The sequence below is a fragment of the Diadema antillarum genome, unplaced genomic scaffold, assembly GCF_040938485.1.
Source record: "Diadema antillarum isolate AM-2024a unplaced genomic scaffold, OU_Dant_1.0 seq00000908_RagTag, whole genome shotgun sequence".
NCBI classification, from domain to species: Eukaryota; Metazoa; Echinodermata; class Echinoidea; order Diadematoida; family Diadematidae; genus Diadema; species Diadema antillarum.
Window position 1 is genome coordinate 439,689 of NW_027271765.1, and position 18,185 is coordinate 457,873.

General features: G+C 36.4%; 1 protein-coding gene across 1 annotated transcript in view; it reads right to left on the reverse strand.

Moving 5' to 3' along the window:
- Window positions 1-7,555: 7,555 nt before the first annotated feature.
- Window positions 7,556-18,185, reverse strand: part of LOC139741178 (GDP-fucose protein O-fucosyltransferase 2-like) — a 31,715-nt gene continuing 21,085 nt past the window's right edge. Inside the window, 5 exon segments of the mRNA XM_071651771.1 lie at window positions 7,556-7,912; window positions 8,930-9,059; window positions 10,659-10,839; window positions 14,111-14,236; window positions 17,754-17,820. Coding sequence (XP_071507872.1) covers window positions 7,756-7,912; window positions 8,930-9,059; window positions 10,659-10,839; window positions 14,111-14,236; window positions 17,754-17,820 — 661 coding nt within the window. The 3' untranslated portion in view covers window positions 7,556-7,755.

Consider the following 18,185-nt stretch of genomic DNA (forward strand, 5'->3'; position numbering starts at 1 on the left):
TTGTGACATTTGTGGTAATTTTGACATGTGGTTGCCATATTATGACATTTGTGGTAATTTTGACATTTGTGATTGACATGTTATGACATTTGTGGTAATTTTGACATTAGTAGGCGATTTTGACATTTGTGGGCTCTACAATTGCACTGAGAGGCTTTTGAAAATCCTGCCACCAAAATGACTGACGTGAAATTTAAAGGGCTAAATGAAAGATTTTTTTCACTCTACCTTGAAAAATACAAACAATGAATGAATATAGGCAACTATTATTATAACAAAGTCCTCGAGATCGGCACTTTCCTTTCGTAATATTGACATTTTGTAATAGCTGAACAGTAAGGAACATACAGATAATGTAGATGATAATTTTGAAACATGAATTTTTACTTCCTTGCAACAGGGAGTTTGTTATTACAGTGTTCGTTATAACGGGAGTGCACTGTAGTGTAAATCATCAGCATGTATCAACAAAAAGATAAAGCATTTAAAGGGATGGTATAGTATTGGTGGAGATGAGGAATGGGCTTTTAACTTTTTTTTGCAAGATACCAAGAAACCACTTATGAAGTACACAGCATACAATTCTAAGAGGAATTAAAAGTTTATTTGATGAAAATCGGTTCTGGAATGGCTGAGACATCACAAAACAAGGTAAACAAAGTGATCATTCCAAAGGTGGGTCTCATCTTTTATTCATTATTCATTATCATTTCCATTATTGCTCTGTTTTGGGTATCTCAGCCATTTCAAAACCAATTTTCATCAAATAAATGTCAAATACCTCTTGGAATTACATGCTCTTTCATATTTCATATGAGTTTTCTTATTATTTCACCAAAAAATGTTAGAAACCTGAAGTTATAGGTCTCAAACAAAACTATACAATCCTTTTAACCAAAGCAGTATAATTATGGTTTTTCTTTAGGGTTTGATAGGACAGCTTAAAAAAAAAGAAAGGATTAGTACTTTCTTGATTGATCACTTTGCATCAACTAGAGTAGCAATATGAATCACACATTCCTACAGAGAAAGGTCAATATAATTAAGATATTTATTTCTCTGTCATCTAACAGTAGTCAATATTGTCATATTGACAGAATTTGCATAGAAGCCCAATGACATTTAATGAAACTGTTGACTATAGTTCATATCAACCAATCATTACAAAGATTTCAACACCAGAAAGTGTGCTACTGATAATAGTGACAGCATAACCACAACTCAATATTACCAGAATCTACTATTCTTATTGATGATAGAGATGATTTTGATGTTAACATGAATCACTGCTTTTATCATTATACATATTATTATCATTATTAGTGATACTATGATTCTAGATATAATTATCATTAGCACAATCATAATCATACTTTACATCATTATCATTGTTTATACTATTGCTGTTATCACTACACAATTATATGTAATCTACTGCATTATCACAGCACTAAGGTTTTGAAATTATCAGTTAATTTGAGAAAATATACATGTATCACTATCCTAATTGAGATAAAACTTGTTACAATGAATATTGATGCATGAACTTGTAGTCACAAATCACGAGTACATGAAGCAAACACTACTCTGTATTATATCTATACAGGTTAGTCAACTACCAGTCAGAAAATTATCAGCCTGACCAAGTAATATAGTGGACAATTATTTTTCATGTTCTTCCCTGGGCAGAACATTTTGTCATGTTCCCTGTGTGTGGATCATTTTCAAGATAAACAATATGTGAAAATATACCAAACAATAGTATGATAACATTTTTCATCACTATCGTTAGAAACAATTCATCTTAAGCAATGCAAAAAATGAATGAATGAATGAATGAATAAATAAATAAATAAATAAATAAATAAATAAATAAATAAATAAATAAATAAATAAATAATAAATAAATAAATGCCTGAGTGACCAAGCATACAGAAGAGAATTCCACAAAATTAAATTTTTCAGAAGTACACATTCCCTCAACTTGTTACACTGACATACGTTAGTAGTAATATTCCCCCTGCTTTGTGGAAGAGATAAGTCAAACGTTCCTGCAGCTATGTTACAAACTTTTGTAGTCTTCTCATCTGGCAATGACAGCACCAAAACTTAATTAAAAAAATTATCCCTCTAGAATGGATTGTCAAATTTTCCTTTAAAAAAATCATTGGTGGGTCCTCTAATCATTGCTGTATTCTCTTTCCCCTTCATTTCTCCATATCATCTCAAAAATGTCACACTGTGCAAAACGGAAATACACATGCAATTACAACATTTAAAAAAAATAGAGATGTTGCTATGGCGACTGATATGCCTTCACCATATCACATTATTCTCCATAGGTCTGTTGTACATCTTGACAGTGTGAGACGACAGCTTCACGTGATTTGTAAAAAAAAAAAGAAGAAAAATATGAAATGATATATTTGAAAGTTTGATATACACATGCAATTACAACATTTAAAAAAAATAGATATGTTGCTATGGCGACTGATATGCCTTCACCATATCACATTATTCTCCATAGGTCTGTTGTACATCTTGACAGTGTGAGACGACAGCTTCACGTGATTTGTAAAAAAAAAAAAAAAAAAAATATGAAATGATATATTTGAAAGTTTGATGGCACAACCTCAAATGTGTTTCATGTTTATACATTCCTTGAACCAGATTTCATTTAGCTGACAACATTGCTGAGGAACTGGCCAGGGATAGAGACATATGGAGGAGGGTCACCCGAAGGAGCACAAGGGGACACCACGTCCTGTGCAACTGAGTCAAGTCAAGGCTACATTGTTCCAGAGAGCAAGTATTCGGGAATTTGAGCATTTTTACTAGGCCTTTGACCATTGCCCTTTGACCCCATGACTCCCATCTTTCTTCAAAATCAATGATCACAAACTGGTAACATCCCAGCTTCATGACAATACTTCGAGATCTTTTCAAAATATGGGGAAAAGTAGTGACCTTTTAAAATGATTATTTAACTTTTGTCACCAAGTTCCAAATTTTCCTTTCTTCCTCTGTGGCTGAGGCTTAAAAAGTTCACAAGAATGTTGTTCTTTCAATCATTTCAACCTGTCTGTCAGTCTACTTTCTACCTATTAACTTACCTTCCCATCTATCTATCTAGCTATCTTTATCTATCTTTCTATCTATCTATCTATCTATCTATCTGTCTGTCTGTCTGTCTATCTATCTATCTATCTTTATCTTTATACGAAAATACAAATTCAGCCATTTAAACCAACAATGTTTCTCTGACAAAAAGGCAGTTCTGGGGAAGACGTCATGAAAAAACAAAAACAAAACAAAACAAAAAACAATTCTGCCCGCAAAATCAGCAGAAAAGTAGACACATTATTTGCATTCCATAAGTCTTTCCGAAGGAAAACATACTTTCAAAGGGAGCACTGAAACCAAAGTAAGGTCATAAACTAACAAGGTGCCACATAGGTAATTTAGAATCAAAGTCACATGCGTGTGTTACTTATACTATCATTCGTCTTGTACACAAAGCATTAATAACTCGAGTAAAACATTTACCCATCGGAAGGAAATTTGTTCATCAAACTTACAAACTGGCATATTTTGGTGTACAACGTCAACAAGGAAGGCAGCTGCATAAACTATATATATCGCAGCTGCAGATGCTGAGTGACACTTTTGTGTGTTTGTTTGATAATGTACACAAGAGTAGGCACATCATCAATGGTCAGTACCAACCAGCAAAGGCCTACCTGATGCATTCACATGGCCAAGAGAGCTATTTTGAAAGGCCAAAAGGAGACTAAATTGATATAATACTTCAAATCAAGCAGTCACTTTTCTTGCTTTGCTCATATACCTACTCCTCTGACAAGTTGTCATTATCCATAAAAACAAACAAACAAAAAACAAACTTTAAATATCAGAATCTCAAGAGCAAACAAGCATATCAAAAATAGTTTACATAGTACAAACTGATAAGATAGTGTATAAGTTAATGGAGTCACAAAATGACCAATAAACACTCAAGGAACATCTCTGCACTTGAAATTGAGAAGAAAACATGTAAAACACATGTACGTGTAACACATATTTACAACAACAACAAAAAAAATGCTTACAGCAGCACAGAGCACCACCTTCCCTTATTAAAGCATCCAGATCACAAAATCAAATCTAATCAACTGTCACTCAGCCCATTTCCAAGCTAGCAATCCTGCAAATGCCATCAGTCACAATGTACTGAATGCAACATTCAAATGACACTTGCAAGTTCCATGCAACAGCGTGGAACACTGTGCTCATAATAAAACTCGTGTCAACATATAGAGAGAATGTTAGAGAGAGAGTTTGTACAACACACAGAGGTAGACAATCATATTCATACTATATTGGATGGCCATGAATGGGATATTAGGGAATATTGCATGAGTTAGGGCCAATATTGCATGAATCCAAGATGAGTGCAATATTGGCCCTTGTGAGTGCAATATTCCCTGGTATCCCATGAATCAATGCAATCCAATATAATTATTATCATCTATAATCATTATGTAGAGAAAGCATAAACCGCACAAAAGTGCCGTACTTCTACTTGTCTCTGAAGTTGACTCCGCACTGATCAGCACTGATAAAAGGAGTAGGCCCTATGCAACTAATGGCGTATAAAGCAACTAGCAAGATGTTTGCACGCTTGTGAATTGTAACAAGATTTCTTGCACTCAGCAAGTGCTCGTGCAACGGATGAGACAAAATAGGGTGTATCATTGAACAGCCAGTAACAATGGTAGCCTATGGGGAATTAATAAATTGGCCAACATATTTTGTTCATTACGCTCTTGTATAGAGCAGACAACAATACACATTTTTAACGCGCTGCTAGAATGTCCTACATACATGATAATAAAGGAGATTGTGGCAAGTGGTAGAGTACATACAAACCTTTATACCTTCTTGTACCGTGAATGCATCCCTACATTATTTATACATTACATCTGCTCCATACTTTCCAATTTGTATCCATTTCCATAGCCCATTCCTATCTTCCAGTGAAAACTACGGTGCCGTCTTATCGCTAATTTCTGTTGACCTTTGACCTTAGATACTCGTAGTAGTCCTTCTCCTATGATTACATTACACCTCTTCATAATGCCTTCCCTCCTTGCCCCATAAAAAGCACAAAAAAATAATAACATGAAAATTCCTACAAGACTGCCATGATCAAAACCCTCCGAAACCAATGCATTCATTTTCAAGTACCATTTAGCAGCTCCATTTTACATCTTACAGTCTTGACATCAAAGACCTCTCATTCGAACACAAAATACCCTATGGTTTACCATCCCATGCTGCTGTCCTGTATATTCATGATATGGTAGGCACTGTTGAATGTCCTGCCACTTTTCACACACATCAAATCCTGGTATCATTATAAACTAAATTATAATAATAATGATAAAAATAATGTCTTAGTTACCAAGGGTAGCCTCTTCAGTGTTGCCACTGCTCTACCAGAGGGCCCTGCCATTATAATCACCCTAGCGTTGTCCGGTGCCCATTTATACACATGGGTCAAGAGGGATATGGTGAGTTCAAACATCTTGTCCAAGGACGTACAAGCACTGGGCAGGAATCGAACTCGGGTCCTCCAATTGGGAGTCGGGAGTCTTATCCACTATGCCACAGCGCCCCCACCCATCCTGAACACCTGTTCCTGAATCTGGGTTACATTATGATTTCAATTCATTCGGTGCAAACAAACATCCTGGCAGTTTCTACTCCTTGTTCATCATCATGATGAAAAGCTGTCACGCTTAGCTGGGAGTGTGGAGCTTACAGACACACACAGCTCTCGAACGAAGCTCCCATACAGACTAACGATTTTTGTCAGGCAATCGTTTAGTAAGTCCGAAAATATATCTATCAACAAACATGTATGCATCTTTGACAAATTCTGTAAATTCTTTCACATTTCTTCTTCATCATAGTGAATGAGAAAATATATTTCCAAAATATTTTACAAAAGTCACTCTTATCAATTCAATGGTGTTCATCTCTAATCCCAAGGATGTGCGGAAGACTAGAACTTGGGCAGAACTTCTATATAAACACATACATTAGATGTGTAACTCCTCATCAATGACCAGTCCCAAAATAAAAGTAGCGTTCACATTTGCATAGGTAATTCCATCGGCAGTGTTTTACTTGTTTTCCACCCAGTCTGTGTTTTATCTCATATTCGTTGGGGTAAAGTCATATCAAAAAATAATTCATAGATTAAGGGCTAGTTTCTAGCTCTCTACATCACATCCACAAAACGGTCCTGCTCATAAGTACTGACTGACATTTGCAACATGAAATAATAGCACACAGTTTCTTGGCATAAATCATACTTGAACTAATACCATTCAAGATTTGCACAGACAAGCAAAACAAAACAAAGAGGTCGACTACTCTCCTTCACTGGTGACTAACTAAACAATAGTGACAAGGAAGTATTTGGGGGAAAAAAGTAAGAGAGAAAACAAAGAGTTGCACATGAGAATGGACAGACACATCACTGTGGTATTGTCTTTACTGAATAGAAATTCAAAGATGAGGAAAATATAGAAACAAGAACTTAAAAGTTGCATAATTTTACTGTTAACTATCTGTAACTCTCTAGTGACTGTCGCAATAAAAAGGCCTTTAACATAGTCTCAGAAAGCAGTGGACTATGGTGATGGAATTGGTTAAATCACCCATAATAATGCAAGATTCCACAAACATATTAAAATATCACCTTAGAAGAAAGCACCAACTGACTGGCAAAGAAGGGAATGTCAACAAGTATGATAATAGTATGAATATAATGTGTTAACTACCGTGGGAATTTGATAATCATCTTTTACTGAAAAAGCTTGTTCCAGCAAAGACTTTCAACACTTGCATCTAGTGCAGTATACACATTGGCAGCTACCAGTAAGTTGTGAGGACTTGATATGCAGCTACTTCATAGGCTGTTGCTCCAATCAGTGTTGTTACAATCTACTGCACAGACAGCACAGCAGGCCCTCAAAATCCAGCATTACTTGCAACCACAACATGTTGTTTCTTGCGAAAACATATTTCTTACACAAAGCACCATTGACTGCATAGACCCTCGTAAGAGGGGCATGCAAAACAAAAATTGTAGGAATTGTACCTGTGTATACCATGTCATTTACAGTATTATTGCTTGTTAAAGGCCCTAGAAGGCAGTGTAAACATGTCAAAGCATCACACATTAAATGCTACCCCAGTACAGAGCAGTAGTTCATGACTCAAATGATCAATGTTGAGCCCAAAGTACTGTAAAAGTGGAAATTTCAGTGAATTTCACCCATTTACAATTTTGCAGATGAGAGTTCATTTCTGTACATATTATTCATATATTTCAACAACGAAATAAACTCACATGTCCTTACATATACACTCATGCTGGTTCGGTAAGAGTGCGAAATTCACGAAAATTTCCACACCATGAAATATTCTGCATTCACAGTACTTCAGTATGCCTCTGTGTCGTACCCTTGTTTGGGCTCTGGCTACAGCACCACACAGACTACGATGAACAAAATAGAGCCACGTGAAAGCACTCTGCATAAATCCCCCTCCTCGCCCAGTGTGCACCTCTTTGAAAATGCCTCCCAATATTTCCATCTGAAAAAAGTCGGCTTGTCCTCATGAGTAGGCAGTGGGGCCGATCCTGAAACAAAATTGACGTACATGTACAACAACAAGTGATTCTCAATAAACTACGGGCCATATAGACGGACGTTCACAGTCTTTCGGCTCGCCATCCCCGCAGAATCGATTATACGTCGCTTTGGTGTCAAACCCTAGAAGCTGCCTCTCCTCAAATATGCGGAATGTAAACGTAGACTGGCCAGTCCCAATGAAGTACCTGAGAGGAAAAGGTAAAAAAAAAAAAAAAAATAGAACAACACAATTACGTTAGTCTCATTGGAAAAGAGCCTTCCTCCTAAACTTTAGAGAAAATGGATGTCATGATACATGTTCATGATACATGTTCCTTGCTTTTCAGTCTGCAGATATATCTGACAGTACTTCATGTCATTCCATGGCATTCTCCTGGCTGTTTTTAAGTCATCCTCCTACAAATATCTTCACTGCATTTGCTATTATGGATGGATTTCTTGGTGTCTTTGATTATTATCTCCATTGCAACTGTCTGCCTTCTTGTTGATTTTCATACAGCTATCATAATTATGGTGCACTATTCATATTTGTGAGAAAAAACCCCCACCAAAACCCACAAAAATATGATTTCAAACAGACAAATGCTATACATGGTATTATCAGGCCTTTATATATACCATACTTTATGATACAGTTGGTATGGATCTTAGATGAAATTGGGATGCATGTTTCATATATCTCACCTATAATATAACATAGCACAGCGACTGTATTCTAAACTTACGACCTGGTAATCACCTTCAAAAAACCACAGCAAGTCATTAAAACTCGGCTATGAATTCACAGAAATAAACTTTTAAACTTATGGGTTGGTCATATTTGTTTGTTTGTTTTGTTTTCATTTTCCATCTGACAAGATGGCTGGATAACCCATATTCAGCTGCACCAGCTAGTTTTCCACAGGGTCCAGTTTGTATGTTCTTGGGGAGGACCATTTCCCGTGGTTACGCACCCTGCTCTTTGCGATGAATGAATGGTGTAGGCTCTCTTAAGTGTGCAGCTTGTAACTCTCTCACATTTCCATTTCATGTCCAATCCAAGGGACACTAGACTATAAATTTGTACATACGTCTATCAATCCCCTAACCAAGATTCTGAAACGTCAGCCCCACCCCCCCCCCAAGTATGTGATCAATTGATCCTGACGGTAAAACAAGAAAGAGAGAGAAAAAAAAAGGTGACTCCTCGTCATAATACACACCTTGCATGTGCACATATCCATTGGTCAATAATGGCCACGCCCCCATCCATGAAGTTATCATGCACAGACCTCGGTGGCACATAGTTGTACACATCGTATCCCTTCAGCTGCACCCTGAGTTGATCAATTTCTGTGGTGAGCAGTCGACCAAGAAGAAGAAGAAACGGAAGGAGAAGAACGAGAAGAAACCAAACAGAGGAAGAGGAGGAAGAAGGAAAGGAAAACAAACAAAAGAAAGAGAAGAAAAGGGAGAAGGTGAAAAAGACTACAAAAAGAAGAAAGGAAAAAGAAGAGGAGGATTTGAGGATGATCATGAAGAAGGAAAATGAAAACAAATGCAGATGGAGATGGTAGAAGGAGAGATACAAGTAAAAAAAATGAAACAAGAGGTATGAAAAGAATGTAGAAAAGAGAGCAAGATAAGAAAACATAAGAACATCATTAATCAGTAGAGGCAAAATTATATCCATTGTTCTTGAAAGTGGTCTGTAATTCCACATGAAAAGCTCAAGATTTTTATCGAAAATTATGATCGCAATATTGATTCAAAAGCTGCCAAGTAAATTTCCCATCAAATAAAGTGGTTGGCCATCAGTTAATTTCTAAACTGAAATGTCACTGCAGTATTCATAGAATTGCTTGGAATTACACTCCTCGAAGAATTTGAGACTCGACATCTTGAAAAGACACTATATATTGGTATACATATCTCACAAATATTCTGAATTGTAATGTAATCAACTGTGTTTGATAAGAGAGATTATATGCTTGACCTCACACCACATTATCTATCATGAAAAGAGCAAGTAATTCTCTCCACTCTGATAAGCTGCTTCTAGAAAGTCTAACATTTATGATCCACAAAATGAAGCCAGACTTCTGATCAGAAGACAAATATAGACATTGTGTGTGCCCCCCCCCCCCAACATGAGCCTGCGATTTACTTTTTCCCCCCTCACTTCTGCTTCAAAACTCACCTTACAGTGGTGATTCCAGTATTCAGTTTTTTAAGGTATTGTTTACCATTGGGAACAGTGATTTAAAAGCATTCGAGTTATCACATTTGATGCATATGTAAAGGTCAGTTGTATCACAAAACATCCTACCATATAGAAATTTCGCAGTAAAGCCTAAAACATAAGGAGATATCACTATTTTTCTCACTAAACCATAACTGTAGATGGTTTAGTCTAGAAACAATTTTATTATAACTATTGTTCATATTTTGTATATTCTAACAATGATTACTGATTATACTGATTAACATTTTTACACAGGTTGTTTCTATTCCTAACTCACATTATAGAACTATTTGGAAGTATTAAAGCTGGGTTTTTGTTTCATCTGCAAAATGGCTAATAATGCCTTTTCATAGCCTACTCACTCCTTGAGCTGATTGCGTCATACATCCGATAAATTTGGCCACACATCTGGTAAATTTCTCTTGCATCTAGTGATTTCAAACTTATCAGATGGAGAGCTAAAGTAATTGGATGTCTGATGGGGAAATACACTAACCATTACACTTTCAAAGTCCTGTTTTCATAGCACAGATGATGTACAGACAAATCTAATGGTACTATGAACCGTGTGCACGGGTGTCATTGTGGCAAAGATTCTAAGAGCACTTTCTACCGCCTTTCCATTTTTTCCAGCTCAATTTGTACATATGTATTTTTCCCTACACAATGCTCACTAAAGCGTATCGCGTGCATGCTACACCCCTCACCATGCGGAGCGGCATCTGTAGCGACAAAAACTTTCCTCAGCTTCAGCTCCTTGAGTTTTTGGACGATGACCTTGACAGCGTTCGGCAGCGACGGGACCTCTTTCCTGTTGTTTCGGGCAAAGTCCTGTCTGCGAAGGTGGACGGCGATATACGGACCCCCTCTGGCACTTCCTGGATTAGGCTGATATCAGAACAAGACATCTAGTTCATGATTTATGCTTGAAGGCGTCATCTCTTGATGAAAATCATTACAAATACAAATCGTTCTCTCCCACAGCTTTTTTTTTTTGGTTTTTCCCACAGGAGTCCTTCCTAGAGGATCCACCCAAGTCAGCATTTTCAATCTCTTACCAACTTTATCTTCTCTTGCTTCATTTCGTGAAACATCGTTTGGAATTTCACATCTTTTCCACTTCTCTCTCTTATCTCCATGATTTTCCAACCTTCTCCTCCCCTCCTCCCCTCCCCCCCCCCCTTTCTGGTTCATCTTTCTCCTCCCACCAGTTTCTGAAACTTTAACCTGATGCTCACTCTATTCCTTCTTACAACTGTCCCGTCTCCATTAGTACAATCTCAACTTCCAGTTCACTGCTGCCATTCGAATATCACTATGTGCTGCCTTCCTCACACTCTCTGTACAGTACGTCCAAAAAAAATTACAATCAGATTTTCGCATTGATAATACCCAACATGATTTAACTGTCTAAATGCTACTTCAAGGTCTTAAAATATAACATCTTAGCTCTATTTTGCAGAAAACCCCATTCAATTTGGATAAGCGGTCAGAGAAATGTGGATTTTTGTTAAGCATGTCATGAGTCTGATTCTTCCAAGTTTAGCACTTCGAAGCTCTTGTATGAGAATACAATAGACAAAACTTGGAGGGAAGAGATTCCTGATATCCTCTACAAAATTCCTCATTTCTCTTTGACCACTGAAGCAAATCGAATGGGATTTTCTGTAAGATGTGGGCAATCAGTTATAGTTTCATACCCTGAATTTGTATTTAGATTGATTCACTACTTTTAAAGATATCATTGCGGAGGGTCCCATTGTAATTTTTTTTTTTTTGGACATACAGTATGTTGCTTCCCTCCTCCACTCTCCTTTCTCTACGTTCTTCTTTTGCCAACCAACAGTCCTTTCCAGGACTACATAAACACGGTGTTACAGCAGACCTCTTTTCCTCAAATACAGAGATTATGGATCTGCTTTCAATTAATAATTCACTGAAACAAAACAAATAAATTGGCTTCCAAACCATATTTTCCCATTTTTTCCTTTAATTTACTAGGGAACTTAAAGCCCTCTCCATTTTTGAAAATAGGAGCAAACTTATTGATAATTTTGAATTTCTTTTGAGAATATTTCTATTTCAGGACTACTGTGAAACAAAATAAAATGAATGCGCTTCTCACAAAATCACTCTATCTGTCAAAAGAACAAGACCCTTCATTTACTTCTTGATGAAGTCAATGGATCACACACATCATAAGCCTTAAATGAAAATGAAATTCACTGTGGATTGGGTGTCTGTGCCTATACAATCTGTTGCATACATCAGTGAAAGTGATATTTTGAGGAAAATCAGACAATCTGTCTAAGAGTTATACACTTTTGATTAAGTTTTGGTATAGCCACTGCTGGATGAGAAGACTAAGTACAATTTGTGATGTCATGTATGGCAAATGATAATAAAAAAGAAAACATACAGAATACAGTTATGCAGAATACACAGAAAGTACACATTTCCTCAACTTGCAGGGACAGGAGGGGGGGGGGGAGGTTTAGGGGTTTAACCCTCCCCCAACTATGATTCTTTTTTTTTCTCTCTCTCTCTCTTGTCGAGCGAATTTGGGAAAGTAGTGGCAGCCAACAAATGTTAGGACTTTTTTTGCTTGTCATGACTTATCGTCATGGTATTGGGTCAACCCCCCCCCCCCCCCCCCCAGCAAAAAGCTAGTTATCTATCCCTGACTTGTCACTGACAAATGTTTAGGGTAACATCATTTCCCCTGCTTTCTGAAAGACATAAGTCAAGTGCTCTTCCATTATGCTAGAAAAATGAAATCACTGCATTTTCTCTATCTTGTTTTCAATACTTGATATCAAAAAGTGTTGTAGTTTTCTTATCCAGTGATGGCAGCATCAAAACTTAACTGTTTAATGGATCGTCTGATTTTTCTTAAATTCTCACTAATGTGTTTTACTAATATTGCAGCATTTCCTCAATTCACATGTATTTGGGTTACATTCTCCTTTGAGTTTTCTTTCTGAATGTCAAACTAGGCAGGCCACATCTACAGTAAGCTTTCATTGATATATTGTATTCATTTCACTGAGCAAACATGGACTGAATAACACGATAAGGTATCTTCCCATTCGAGGTTGCTTTAATACGTGAACCAAAAAAAAAAAGCCATTTTGCCTGAGAAGTCCCACACATTTGATTTTTCATCAATATTGTCAAATTACTGCAAAAGAAGTAATGGCACTTCAGACTGCAAATTGGCCATAAATATCAACTTCACCTTCGATAATCATCAGTTGCCTGATAGCAATCTTGTTGATGGAATTGTAACAGCACAGCCTTGCCTTGGGTTTCTTAAGGTTACCGGTAAGTTACTCAATGACCAGCCTCATATTTGTAGGAAATAGATTCAGTTCTTGATCTCATTCGCTCAGTCACGCATCACCCTAAGAATTTGATTTTCACTACTTCATCATAAAGTTGTCAAATAATACAATAATCGTGTAACATTGGGAAAACATCCTTACTCCCACATTCATTATGTCGACAAAATGCTGCTATGCTTGATCATGTATATCTAGTGGGAGTGAAAATTTACAGTAATGGTGGTAGCATGACTGATACTTGATAATACCTCAACTACTGATGATGATGATGATGACGATAATGGTAATGATAATAATAACCATTAACATTATCATTATCATCAGTATGATCATAGGGGTCTGAAGAATCATAACATAAAAAGGGATGAAAAAAAGTAATAATACATATCTGGAAATTATGACATTCACTTAAAACAAATTAGACATACTTTGATATAAAATTTTTAAATACAAACTGTTCCTACTTCTAGCATTTTCTGAGATTATCACAGTGGCTCCTTGGTCTATCATTAAAGAGAGTACCGCTCCACAACATAAACAGGACCATGCCCAATTTCACTCAATTAAAACACACTATCCTCCCTATACCCCCCCCCCCCCCACTCATCAAGGGGGCTGTCCCTCCCGTACGCCTGACCAACAAGATCTCCAGCCACAGCAAAGTCATTACTTACATAGTCAACCAAGTGATTGGATTTGCAGGATGATGTTTGGATTCCCCCACCCACCCACTCACCTATGAAGCAGGCTAAAAGAGGATTATGATGATTATCCCCCCGTTTTATGCCAAAGAAGATGCATCCATTTTCACTTACCCGCATATCCCTCCAGTCGTCGACGACTTCAGTGTTGTCTCTCTCATCGTCCGAGTCTAGATAAGTCCGACGAAATTCGTCTCCGATGTCCCTCAGATGCTTCGCAAAACGAAGACTCCTCCTCGCCTGGAAAGAACAAAGGGGATTACCTGTTCGATACCAGTAGTAACGCTTCAAAACATTTACACACACATGCAAGTGCATACCAAAAGTATGCGATACACACTTTATAATAAGCCAGCATGCATAAATGGCTGCAAGACAGTCAAAACAAATAGATACTTTTCATATGATACAAGCTATGCAACTCACTTTCCACAACTGTGTGAATGGAAATAATTCTAATCAAGATTTCAAGACACGCATATATGTTATATTAACATAAAACTAACAAAGATACATTATATCTATCATAACCAAAGTCATTTCTCAGCAAAATCTTTGCGCTGCCCTTTTAAGCCATTCTAATTCTAGTTTTCACAGCATTTTAATCTTCAAACAGCTTTTCTCAAGTGAAAGTTAACATGAATACATTCCCACTGTTACAGCTTTTCTCAAGTTAAGTAAACATGCATACAGTTCCCATTGTCACTATAGTTTGTCAGTATGCTGTTTCGCAGCAGTCACATACTCAAGCAAGGATGTTATGGTGAGTAAACCCACAACAATGCCACGAGTTACATCACGTTTACACACACGCGCGCATCCAGCGCTCAATGCCAAATTGGCGAGGACGCACACCTAAAGCAAACGGCAATGAAATCTAGACAATAATTAGTTAGAAAGGATTATGTGAAGAACACCGTTACAAATACAACAGACAATCTAGACGTTAAATCCTGTTTGTTCTGTTTTGTTTGCTTGCTTGTTTGTTTGTTTGTTTGTTTGTTTGTTTGTTTTGTTTTGTTGTTTGTTTGTTGTTGTTTTTTTGGGGGGGTTAACAACCAAAAGTACATATATTGCAGAGTTTTCATAATATTCACAATGAGTCAGAAGTCAGAATATCATCAGATGTACCGTGGACAAGTAGGTCACTCCAAGACTGCAACTGGAGTACCCATCTTTTGTGCAATGTTATGCTTTGATAATTACCCAATTCACAATTTTAAGTCTCAACCACCTATGCCCATACAGTACTCTCCACTTAATCATGTACTGACTAATCGGGTAATAACAAAGTTATGATAGAAACTACCTGATTAAATGAAGAGTACTGTATTGGTGCTTTTCATGGTGAAGGCTAAGCTGCTCTTTTGATGGCATTTCTTGGTCTTAACTTGGCAAAACCAAATTCTTCCCGGTATGGGGATCTGTACATTTATTACTGACTGCTACAAATATTTACGAGTATCTCTTCACACTTTTATCAACATGACACCAAGACAGTACCAGGCATTTTTTAACTCCTTGCTACTGACAGAAATTAGTTACGAGTAAGAAGATTGAAATATATAAATATATTAAGAGGGGTTACATTGTGATTAAATCATTTTTACTGATCATTTGAAATGAGTTGCATTGACTTTGTATAACTATGTGCATGTCAGACGTTATATATATACTACAAATGTATTTTTGTTGGAAATGAAATAGGAATTTAATGAAATTAGATTAAATTAAATTAAATCAAATCAAACTAAAAACTTGTGTTACCTACTTAACTTCCATAAAGTCTGCAAGCATTTCACTCCATCAACCCAATGCAAAATTGAGAACAGCAAACATAGCTTAAGATTCCATTCAAAACAGCTCGATCAATGCTTAAAGTGTAACAATACCCTGGAAATCAACTTTTGTGTACTGCTAGAATATACTTAGAACAGCCATAATTCACCTGTGATACTACTGATAGGCCCTGAATTTCAATAAATCAGATCATACCTCTATCATAATTTGGCGCCTGTGCTTCACGCTTTTAAGTTCTGCTTCGCAAGCGCCAGTGCTGGCGTGTGCGTGTTCTCGCCATTCGCGTAAGTTTTTACGAATAATATTGAGATTCCACGTCAATCAGACAGCTAATCGCATGCACACATGCATATCACTATCATTCAAGAGATATTTGGAAAAAAAAAAATATTGATAGGAAGATCATTCGATTAAAAGAATTGGGTGATCGACTAGTCTATTTCAAGTCATTTTTGTTTTTGCGTACTCTTTAAATTTACAGTTAAACCCCAATGAATAAAAATCGGAGTGACAAAACTTTTCTAATATTTTGCAGAGGGCATGTCTCAAGTACATTCTACATAATAGTGTAAAACACGATATTTTTGCAGCATGAAATTTTCGTGAATTGAAGCCAACAGCTTTTTATGCGGCATGAAATTTTCGCGAGTTGCCTCTAACATGCAATGCAAAATAGATAGTGTAGACAAGAACTTTCGCGTGCATTTTAATTTGGCGAATTTGCCTCTCGCGAAATTCGCGAAATTAAAATGCATGTGAACATTCCTTGTTTTACAGACTTATAGCAAACATAATATTCAGGGTATTGGTACATTTTAAGACCAATAGATTATTTTTAAACACTGTGCATCATTCAGAGCAATGTCTGACCCCTTGAATGAACAAGGATTTGCTGTTTGAGTAAATTTCTTCTGCAGACAGCATCCAGCAATAAACACAGCACCATGCAACCACACAAACTTATGAGAAAATACAAATTAAACCACACAAACTAGTGAGAAAATACATACAAAGTAAACCAAACAAAGAGGACAGTGAAAATTTCATGCAGGCAGACAATGAAACAAAAAAAAACAAAAGAACAAAAAATTAAGAAGATCATGCAATTCAAAATTGGGCAAATTTTCATAAAACAGTGTTATCTGTCATACTGGGGGTGAAAATTTGACAAGATAATGATGCTACTAACTCACGAAGTCTCTCGTTGAGACTTGTCCAAAAAGTTTCACTTCACTTGACTTCCCACATTTTTGAATAAATTGAATAGAAGGTCTTTCTTTCACCACATTATACTATTCTAGAGTTAATCCAAGTGCTGATGCAACAATGACTATTTGCCATGGGGATAGAGTTTCTGAATTGTTGAGAAAAGACCTTTATCTCTTTAATATTTAATGTGTGCAAACCAAAAGAAGAGCAGTGAGGTAAGTATATCTTCATCACATCGCCAAATTTGCATATCTCATACGATTATATCTGATATCAGTTTCATGGAAACATGTGAAACAATAAATTTCTATAACATTCATATTTTTATTTCTGTCGTATCTTGATAAAACTTTGACAATTTGAATTTCTTCATTAACTTTAAGATCAATAATGAATACAGTTACTGAAATTAATCTGTATGCTGACAGTCTACACTCATTGAGGTCATAAAATTTTGTCAAATGAGTTACTGCAATAATTGTTTTGGCAGGTATTAGGTTTTTATTCAAACAGCTCTCACATTTATGACTCTGTATATAAAATGTTTGGTTTCTGGAAAGTTGTAAACCTGTACCAGTACTTCCATGGCCTTTCTGCACTATTTACATGTTGATTCCCATTTCATTCATTTTGTATTGAGACAACACTACCATGGCACAAAGTAGAAAGAACGTACAGTATGACAACTACAGAGTACTAAAGTACGCCATACACACCAATAGTTTTTGGCCACGCATGCATGACTTACATTCCAGTATTCAACTTGTCCGTAGTAATCATGTAGCACTTCTTCACATCGGTCTAATAGAACTGACCTGGGTAAATGTTAGTTTATGTGAAAAAAAAAAGAAAAAATGAGGAGAGATAGGAAATGAAGTATGATTTACAAGATGCAAAATAAGGGTTTAAGATTAGTAACCGCTTACATTTTCCAGTCATGAGACAGGGGCGGGAATATTACAGGAGCCAACATTTTGTAGGCACACAAAAGTGAGAATTATTTCTTGCAAATCATGCAGTAAAGATGCAACAATGTCATTTTCATGACCACATGAATATGGATATTGCGGGAAAATACTAAAAAACGAAGATATTCCGCTTGAAAATGGCCAGAGTTTAGAATTGTAGAATGAATACCAGTCTACTTATAATCATTTAACATCACAATTTTTTTACTTTT